At 34.5% G+C, this 10,267-nt stretch overlaps 1 protein-coding gene and 2 non-coding genes across 3 annotated transcripts; 1 reads left to right on the top strand and 2 right to left on the bottom strand.

The window, feature by feature from the left end:
- Nucleotides 1-595: 595 nt before the first annotated feature.
- On the bottom strand, nucleotides 596-759 carry LOC139088603 (U1 spliceosomal RNA). The gene has a single exon (XR_011544239.1). It is a non-coding gene; the product is annotated as a U1 spliceosomal RNA (small nuclear RNA).
- A 1,369-nt stretch (nucleotides 760-2,128) lies between these two features.
- LOC139088609 (U1 spliceosomal RNA) lies at nucleotides 2,129-2,292 on the bottom strand. Its single transcript, XR_011544245.1, has one exon. It is a non-coding gene; the product is annotated as a U1 spliceosomal RNA (small nuclear RNA).
- Nucleotides 2,293-5,061: 2,769 nt separating this feature from the next.
- On the top strand, nucleotides 5,062-10,217 carry LOC139088584 (uncharacterized). The gene is made up of 15 exons (XM_070637853.1): nucleotides 5,062-5,263; nucleotides 5,888-6,026; nucleotides 6,082-6,189; nucleotides 6,250-6,724; nucleotides 6,809-6,852; nucleotides 7,029-7,302; nucleotides 7,381-7,502; nucleotides 7,556-7,720; nucleotides 8,204-8,391; nucleotides 8,458-8,596; nucleotides 8,707-8,814; nucleotides 8,877-9,395; nucleotides 9,451-9,724; nucleotides 9,792-9,913; nucleotides 9,975-10,217. The coding sequence occupies exons 1-15, from the start codon at nucleotides 5,079-5,081 to the stop codon at nucleotides 10,140-10,142; spliced, it is 3,030 nt and encodes a 1,009-aa protein (XP_070493954.1). The 5' UTR covers nucleotides 5,062-5,078; the 3' UTR covers nucleotides 10,143-10,217.
- The last annotated feature ends 50 nt before the right edge of the window (nucleotides 10,218-10,267 follow it).

The raw sequence follows: 10,267 nt of genomic DNA, 5'->3' as shown, positions 1-10,267 counted from the left end.
ATATTTATTGGGCTTTTATGAGTTTATTACGTCCACAAATATTCAGCCTCAACAGCCAGCAACCTTCATATAGCATCAACAAACAAGTAAATAATCACATGAAACAATATGTGCCAAAAATTCTCTAAAAAAAGACTTGTTTGAGGTTCAAAATTGCCGTCATTCATTTACTGAAGGAAGTTCGTGCTGATTGCCATCAAATTATCAAAAAATTATATTATTTACGTTCCATTTTAGACAATAAATCATTTATGAGATTTAGATCTTGTTAGCAAGATGAAAAGTGCCATAAATGAGCTGCTTGATCGTCACACAAATGATTTTCATCGATTTTGGCTAAGGAGTGAACATTGAGCTTAATATTTGGTCTCATGCTGCGCGACTGACATATCATTAGTCCAGAATTGATATCTCTAAATATTTAGCATGTCGTCAACTTTCATATGCAAAAAACCCGAAGCCTTAATGTGCTTCTAAAGTGTAGATACTGAGATACATAAATTTCATACAAGAGTCGTTATAAGCATGCGACTCTTGACATATTTAATTTCTACCTCTTTCCTTTCTAGTATATTTGTTTATGTATATTAAAATGTAGGGACAAGCGCGTACGCAAGTCCCTGCTACCAAAAATTGCGCGAACGAGTTACTCAGATGTTGAGTAATCGCAGCAGTCATCTTCGTCGAAGTGCAATGACAAAGACTCATGCTGGGGGAACAGCCTTAGTGATCACTGTAACCCCTACGCCAGGTAAGTATGCTTTCATTTGCTCTTACTCACCCTCTTATATAAGTAATTTCTGAATGTACTTGCGAAGTTTATTGAGATTTGTATGAAAGTGAAATAGCAATAGAGAAAGTGTGTGAAAGAGACAGAAAATTTTTCTTGTGAAGTATAAAGAATTTAGCTTAAATTCTGAAAAATTTACTTTTTTTGCTCAAGGTAAAAGTTCAAATCTTAAAAAATTTCATACTTTTTTCACAGATGGTCCATGCATTAACATCCATAATCATGTAAAGATTGTTGGGTATTTCATTATCCACAGTCAAAAGATACTCAATAAGTCATACAAAATCTAATTCATATCCACATTAAATTACCATAATCACATATCCATAACTCTCATTTTACTCAATAAAATCAAATTACCCAGCGGACTTCCTCTAAATCAAAATTCCCAACCTACATCAGATTTAAATGTCTATCATAAAATTCAATTGTCTTTGCCTTAAAATTTCCTGTCATAATTTTATTTTGTGAAATCTTTGACAAATCACTTCTTGTCTATTTTTGTATCCACAAAGTGATTCCCTTTGAAGCTGTCTAATGACTTACCACGCACATCTAATGACAAAGATTTGCGATATTTTTAAAACTAATTTTATGTGACAATTTGTCAAGCAAATAATTTATTGTGAAGCAGTCCGACAGGTACGCATGTGATGACCTTCCAGTTTGTCTACAGACTTTAATTCCTTCATTAGTTCTTGTCTTAAAAAGATTAAATAAATTAGCCCGTTGAATTAATTAACGTAAATTAATCGGAAATTTATTGAGCTTTTATGAGTTTATTACGTCCACAAATATTCAGCCACAACAGCCAATAACCTTCGTATAGCATCAACAAACAAGTAAATAGTCACATGTAGCAATATGTGCCAAAAAGACTTGTTTGAGGTTCGAAATTGCCGTCATTCATTTACTGAAGGAAGTTCGTGCTGATTGCCATCAAATTATCAAAAAACTATATTATTTACGTCTCATTTTAGACAATAAATCATTTATGAGATTTAGATCTTGTTAGCTAGATGAAAAGTGCCATAAATGAGCTGCTTGATTGTCACACAAATGATTATCATCGATATTGGCTAAGGAGTGAACATTGAGGCTAATATTTGGTCTCATGCTGCGCGACTGACATATCATTAACGTAGAATTGATGTCTCTAAATATTTTGCATGTCGTCAACTTTCATATGCAAAAAACCCGAAGTCTTAATGTGCTTCTAAAGTGTAGATACTGAGATACATAAATTTCATACAGGAGTCGTTATAAACATGCGACTATTAACATTTTCAGTTCCTATCACTTCCCTTTCTAGTATATTTGTTTATGTATATTATAATGTAGGGACAAGCGCGTACGCAAGTCCCTGCTACCAAAAATTGCGCGAACGAGTTACTCAGATGTTGAGTAATCGCAGCAGTCATCTTCGTCGAAGTGCAATGACAAAGACTCATGCTGGGGGAACAGCCTTAGTGATCACTGTAACCCCTACGCCAGGTAAGTATGCTTTGCTCAGCTCTTAGTCATCATCTTATATAAATCATTTCTGATTACTCTTGTGAAGTTTAGTGAGATTTGTATGAAAATGAGATAGCAATAGAGAAAATGTATGAAAGTGTGAAAGAGACAGAAAATATTTTTTTCTCTTTTGTGTAGTTGTGTGAGTGAATTTTTGTGTATTCTTCTGAGCATTTGTTTATTTTTTCGATGATGTAAACTGAAATGTTAATGCACAGATTCGCCGACTGAATTAAATTGGAGCAAAAGCATCATAAATTAAATTCAATTGTAATTATTTAATTTATTTTGAGTTAAACATTTATTTCTATTTATTGCGAGTCAAATCTATCGGAATTTATTTAAAGCATAATGGACATTAAGTATGACAAAATTTCAGTGCATATCGGGCATTTTAATTAATAATTTCCCGAATAATTATAAATGGATTACAAACAGTTATCAGGAAATTTTCAGACGTTGTTAAATGACATAATCCGGATCTATTGTTTATCTCACATTTATTTGTGGATGTTATGGAAATAATGAGTTGCGGCTATTAATGATGCTGATATTTTTAGCGAAAAATTTAAATGCTTTTAAAGGTTCAGGTAGATTTTAGTGACTTAATATGTTTTATGGCTCCACCTACTTTACTGGCCGTACCGATCAATTGTGATCCATGGCCTGTCTTAGTAGTTGTCTGAAGCAAGCTCTATCGCTCTTTAAAGCTCCAAGAATAATCTTTCTACACTAAAAAAGGAAAAAAGTATCAAAAAAATGGTGAAGGAGGGATAGTGCAGAAGAAATTCGAGATAATGATAGGATTTGAACCTAAGAAATTTAGATAATTTCATAAAATTTCAATTTAAATTGTACGTTTAATTGACGAACGTCAAATCTAAATTTAACATAAGTTCAATTAAAATTGAACATTCAATTCTTCCAAACCCTCTACCACACTGACTAAGAAGATTCTTGACAGTCATGTCTCTAACGCCCATATCTGGTACCAAATAAACATAAAGTCAGTTAGAAACAGAGAGCAAAAAGATGTTTTTACAACATTCACTTCCATTACATCAATTGACCGCTTTTTATTTTCTCGCGAATTATTTTTTTTGCCAGCTCCTACTCCTGCTTCTTATCTGCTTTTATGACATTGCATCCATCCTCTTATATCATCTTTTCATTCTATCGTAAAATTGTTTTTCTTATCGTTTAGGAAAGAAGGAAAAAGGGAAGTGCAACTTGTGGGGTTCAAGGAGCATTAATTCAGGATGCTTTTGGATCATTTTGAGTCGTTGGAATTGAAAATTCTGGACCAATTGGAGGTATGGCCAATATACTCATACTAGACTATGTCAAAATTTACTTGACAACTTCCTCCTCCTTTGGTTCTCCAATTTACCACAAATAAAGTAAATTAAAAATCCCATTAGCATCCTGACCCCTCATATCCAACGGACACACCATATCAATTGCTTTCCATCCATCGTCGTTTGTTTATTTTGTTCTCAAGTGCCTTCAATTTATTTTTACAGCATATAGCAAAGAAGATGAAGAGAAAAGAATTCATAAAAACGTGAAGATTAAAGTCAACTAGGGTAGGAGTTGCGACATAGCCAGAAAACAAACATTTAAACGCACAATCGTAAAGTCAAAAATTTGATTGCCATGCCCAATTCATTTCACTTTTTTTTTCGCATCGTCCGTATGTTGTATCATAAAATTTTACAGTGGACCTCTTAAAAAGAGAAATAATAATGTTTATGTACGTATGGTTGAATGGATATACGTAAAAAAAAGAAATAATAATATAAGAATTTCAACGACTGTATGAGAATAAAAATGGAAAAAAATGAAGAGGACAAAGGAGATGCTTGAGAATCAATTATCATCAACGCTTGTTGATACGATCGCTGTAGATTGTTTGTTTGCTTTTTTATCTTGGCTATAAAAATTACGAGCTTCATTTTATTTTTGCCAAAATGCTGTTTGTTAAATTATCGAAAATAAAATAATTCGTGCACATTCGTAGGCAGGTCTTATTGACTTTTGATCGTGTTGTGGATATGATTCTTGTGATATTATTAAATTGACACGTGAAGGAATTAAGATAAGGCTTATGATTAAGATCTGCCTATTAAGATCTTTTTAAGGATGCCTTATTATTTTTGAGGATCCAGAGACGATGCTTGAGGATCAAAATGAAGATTCTTAATAAAAAATTGGATTACCTTGGCCAAACCCTGCTAGATATGCACCCATACCCTGTTGACAATCTCTTTGTCATGTTTTTGATCAATTTGACTTGTGCCATTTTGACAATGATCAAGTACAGCCGAGAATATTAAGTCACGAGTAAGTTAGACTTAGAAAATTATTTTTAAGTAAATGACAATGTCAAAAATTTTAATGAGTTTTAGGCTTATCACTTAATTAATAAATCTTTTTCTAATGGCTTTTGAGCTGGTTTGAGTCAAGTACTGTTTACCCGAACAGCACATAGTGCTTCCTTGGACACCTCTTAGTCACTGTATAGCGATAAGTCGAGAAAATGCCCTGACGGCAGATTTTAACCCAAGACGCATGAACTAGTATATACTAGTATATAGTATGCGAGTAGTACTAGCAAATATAATTCATTGCATCGTGCTACTCGGGTTCCTATCTTATCAACCGAAATTTGTACATCATATTAGTAAAAGAAGAAGATTTGTGAAAAATATTCACTGAAATTTAGACAGAGTCTTTCATTTGTTTTTAAATCGTAGAGAAGTGCGGAATCAAAATGTGGACAGTTTTGATATTGATTCTGAGTATTGTCTACTTACTATATCGGTGGTACACATGGAATTACGACTACTTTGAAAAACGTGGAATTCCAGCAGTTAAAGCTAAATTTCCATTAGGGAATACTCCAAATGGATTTTTGACTAAGAGGAATGTACTTTATGACTTTGTTGATATGTACAAGTGAGTAATAACAAGGTTTTTTAAAGTGACTAATAGTGGGCTTTAAATTTGAAGCTTTTAAGGTAGAAGTGCATGAAATATTGATATACTTTAGTGAATCAGCCATAAAAATGATCAAAATTGTGAGAACAATTCAAAAATCTCAAATATTTTGGGAAGAAGTATGACCTTGTGCAAAAATAAGCGCTGAAAACTGAACTTTGAAATACTATAAATATTTCATTATCGCTACGTTTTGTGGCACGCGATAGTAATCACTTTGCACTGAGTGTTTATCATAATAAAGATTGTTTATCATGTCTAATCTCTGAAATCACTTAAAATGCAAAAGACTTCAAAATTTTTAGGTGATGGTTCTCAAACTTTTTAGGACGTGACATGCTAAACATTAAAAGAATGGTACAAGGACGCATACTGAGGTGGTGGGTTTGGTGCCAACTCTTTTTGAAGTCTTAATGATTGAAATTTGGTACTTTAAGTAATGTGTTGTGTGTCTCGGATCTAAAATTTCATTCAACCGTAGTTTTTTTCGGTGCCGATGACCATAGTTGAGCATGAGAAGCTTTAAGAGGCTCAAATCATAAAATCCCAATACTCTATATAATCCTGCCTTTAAAATTCCAGCGAATTCAGCGGAAAAGAGCCAATGATTGGATATTTTGAAGCCAAAACACCCCGGTACCTTGTCATTTCTCCGGAAGTTGCCAAAAAAATTATGATAACGAATTTTTCGAATTTCCATGACAATGAGTTCAGCCATTTAGTAAGTATCATTATTTTCTCGATTCTACATGTCTACAAGTTTGATTTGTTTACAGTTTGATAAGGACATTGAACCTATGATTGGAAGAAATCCATTTGTTTTAAGAGGACAAGAATGGAAAGATAAGCGAGGTCAAATCACTCCAGCATTTACGAACAGTAGAGTAGGTTTGACTATTATTACATAAAATATCTTAAACTTAGCATAAATCCTATCTCCCCAGCTTCGTGCCTGTTTCCCACTCATCGAAGAAGTCCTGAATCGCTTCACAAAATATGTTACAGATGAATATCAAAAAGACAGCAAAAATCCATTGGAACTCCGTGAAATTTGTGCCAGATACACAACCGATGTTGTATCAAGCTGCGTGTTTAATGCTGACGCTCAATCATTTACCAAAGAAGATCCAGAAATCCGAGTAATGGGAAAGAAGTTCGTGGAAGCTTTGTCATCTTTTGGATTAGTTCAATTCCTTTTGACTTCACTGTTTCCCGGAATTCAGAAGCTTTTGAAGATGAGAATTTTGGATAAAGAATCTGAAGACTTTTTCATTAATTTGATGCTTCAAGCAGTGAAACTTCGCAAAAGTAGCAAAGTTCAACGTGATGATTATCTTTCGTTTTTGATTGAATTGAGGAAGAAGAAATCAATTTCGGATATTGAAATGGCTGCCCATGGAGTTACTTTCTTCAGTGATGGTTAGTGAGAATTGGGAATGTTAAATTGACTTAAGCAGCATGGTGGTAATTTGCATACCTGATTCTCAAATTGATTTATTTCAGGTTTTGAGACAAGTTCAGTGGGAATAGCGCATATTTTGTACGAGGTAAGGCAGTCACTTACTTAGTAACGCGCTTTGTTGACAATATAGTCCAATTGAAGCTTGTTCTATCATTGGCTACTTTCAAATTTTCAATTAAGTATCGTTGCTTGCCTTGAGTCCCTATTTGCCTGCCCATAATTAGTAAGAAACTTAAAACCATCAATATTCCTTTAAAACAGCTTGCCGGCAACAAAAATGCACAGCAAAAATTACGTACCGAAATCAGCGAATCAATCATTGATGAATCAGGAAAGATCATGTATGAAAAAATGCTAGAAAATGGGTACTTAAATCAGGTCTTTTACGAAGCATTACGACTCCATCAACCTCTGGGAATCTACAATCGTGAGTGTACGGAGTCTATCAACTTGGATTGTGGAAACGGAAAGGTCTTTAAAATTGAGAAAGGAATGGGAATCAACATACCGATTCACTGTTTTCATCGCGATCCTCGTGAGTCATGATACTTACAAAATTAGACACTAAGCCGTTCTACTCGGGGAAATACTGACTGTAATTTCTAATCCACAGAATACTACAAAAATCCAGATGATTTCATTCCTGAACGTTTTGACCCAGAAAATGGTGGAATAAAGTATTTCAAGGATCGTGGTGTCCTAGCGCCCTTCGGTGATGGTCCAAGAATCTGTCTGGTGAGTCTTAACCTTATTAACATCTATTAGATTAATCACTAACGCATCCACAGGGCAAGCGATTCGCACAAATTCAAGTCAAAGCAGCAATCGTTGAAATCGTAAGGAACTTCGAATTGAGCATCAACGAGAAGACACAACGTCCATTGATAATCGAACCAAATCATTTGTTAAATGTTAAAGTTGGTGGATTATGGATCAATATGAAGCCACTCAAATAACCGGTTTGATAAATAAATAAAAGGAATTTAAAGTTATGAAATAGGTTTTGTGCAGTCAATAAGGAATGTTTTCGTAGCATTTGGTATCATAAAATGGATTAAATGTGATTAGTAGATAAGGAGACAGAACGTCAGACGTATCTTATCAATCCTTCTTATGAACGTCAGACAGGGGGGTTGTTTACATATTACGTAACGTTCTTAAGGACGGAAGGGGAGGGAAGGCGGTGAGCATCTTATTATAATGGGTACGGACGCTAATTGGGCGTCTCATGATGCATCTGACCTTTCTTCATATTCAAGTCCATAACTTTAATTTTTTTTTCATGCATGCCTAAATATCAAATTTTTGTAAACACTGAAGAAGCAGAACACAAAACATCTGTGAGAAATTATATCATTCCGTACTTTTCCGTTCCTTCTTTTTTTATAAATATTCAGTTGTGTTTTCAATTTCAAGCAGTGCAAAAGTGATTTAACAAAATGTGGACAGCATTAATTCTAATACTAAGTGCGGCAGTTCTGTTTTACAAATGGTATACTAAAAAGTATAACTATTTTGAGGAACGAGGAATTCCACATTTAAAGGCAAAGTTTCCATTAGGAAATTTACCAAATGCGATTTTGTTTATGCGGAATTTTTTGTATGATTTCGATGACATTTATCAGTAAGTTGATTAACTGCTATTTCATAATGTTAGTTAATAGCTTGATATTGATCAATATTTTTACAGAGTATTCCGTGGCAAAGAACCTTTAGTTGGATACTTCGAGACTCGGTCACCCCAATTCATGATTATTTCGCCAGACGTTGCTAAAGCTGTGCTGACCACTCATTTTGCAAGCTTCCACGACAATGAATTTAGTAATTTGGTGAGTAGCTAGCATGTCTTGAAGTTGATGTTGTCTTAATTAAGTAGGGTCAGCCGTTCAACCGCCCTGCCGCAGTCAAACTAACTTTCAATTTCTCATTAAAACATTAGTTCACTAAAGAGTTGGAACCAGTCATGGCTAGGAATCCATTCATCCTGAAAGGTGAGGAATGGAAGGAAAAACGAGCTGAAATCACTCCCGCATTCACCAGCAGTAGAGTAAGTAGAAGACAAAGTGTGACGACTAAAAATAATTTTTTTGACTGTTCCCATTCAATTAGCTTCGTGCCTGTTTCCCCCTCATCGAGGAAGTCCTTACGAAATTCACAAAATACGTCAAGGATGAATATCAAAAGGACAATAATAAAGTTTTTGATGTACGCAACATTTGTGCTAGATTCACAGTTGATACTGTGTCCAGCTGTATCTTCAACGCTAATGCACAATCCTTCGAGTCAGAAAAACCTGAAATAGCCGAAATGGGCAGAAGACTTGTTGATTTTCATGGAATTATTCAGTTCATCCAATTTATGCTGATTTCAATGTTTCCAAACATCCGAAAGTTCTTCCACATGAGCATGGTCGATAAAGAAGCTGAGAACTTCTTTGTAAATTTAATGAAGCAAGCTGTTGAACTTCGTGAAGCCAATCCAATTCCACGTGAAGATTTCATGTCTTATTTACTGGAACTGAGACAGAAAAAGTCAATTTCCGATATTGAAATGGCAGCACATGGAGTTACATTCTTTACTGATGGCTTTGAGACAAGCTCGTTGGCAATTGCACATATTTTATATGAAGTAAAATTGGAATTACTGCCATTTTTTGACCCAGATCTAATTTTAATTTATTTAGCTCGCAGCAAATCAAAAAACACAGGATAAGCTACGCAAGGAGGTCAACGATAAAATAATTGATGAAAATGGAAAAATCATTTTTGACAAATTGCTCGATAATGAGTATTTAAATCAGGTCTTCTACGAATCACTTCGACTTCATCAGCCAATTGGAATCTACAACAGACAGTGTAATGAGGAAATTGTCCTAGATTGTGGAAATGGAAAGAAATACAAGATTGAAAAAGGAATGAGTGTGAACATTCCAATCCATTCAATTCATCGGGATCCAGGTATTGTGACTTATTCTAGCCATCCTGAAACACCTGAAGTTATTCATTCGTTTTTAATTTGCCACAGATTACTATCCAAATCCCGAAGAATTCATTCCTGAAAGATTCGATCCCGAAAATGGTGGACCCAAAGCTTTCGAAGATCGTGGTGTTCTGCTGCCATTCAGTGACGGTCCAAGAATATGTTTGGTAAATTAATGCGACCTCAATCTTAAAAAACAGTATAGAACTAATTTACAAATCTCCACAGGGTAAACGCTTTGCTCAGATTCAAGTTAAAGCTGCCGTAGTTGAAATTGTAAGGAACTTCGAAATGACAGTCAACGAGAAGACTCTACGTCCGTTAACAATTGATACAAGTTCATTCATGAATGTCAAGAAAGGTGGCTTATGGCTGAATATTAAACCAATTCAATAAACTTTGTCCTAGTCCACAACTCTGGTCAATAAAGAATAATAAATTTCATCTGCACTTCCAGTGCCAAAACAAAAATTGTAATCTAGTATCTGGCACATCTACATGTTGCTTACTTGTTTTAGCCA

The sequence above is a fragment of the Chironomus tepperi genome, unplaced genomic scaffold, assembly GCF_022539635.2.
Source record: "Chironomus tepperi strain 1889 unplaced genomic scaffold, CSIRO-AGI_Ctep_v1 contig_163, whole genome shotgun sequence".
Taxonomy (NCBI): domain Eukaryota; kingdom Metazoa; phylum Arthropoda; class Insecta; order Diptera; family Chironomidae; genus Chironomus; species Chironomus tepperi.
The sequence above is the reverse complement of the archived record's forward strand: the minus strand, read 5'-3'. Positions and strand labels throughout refer to the sequence as shown.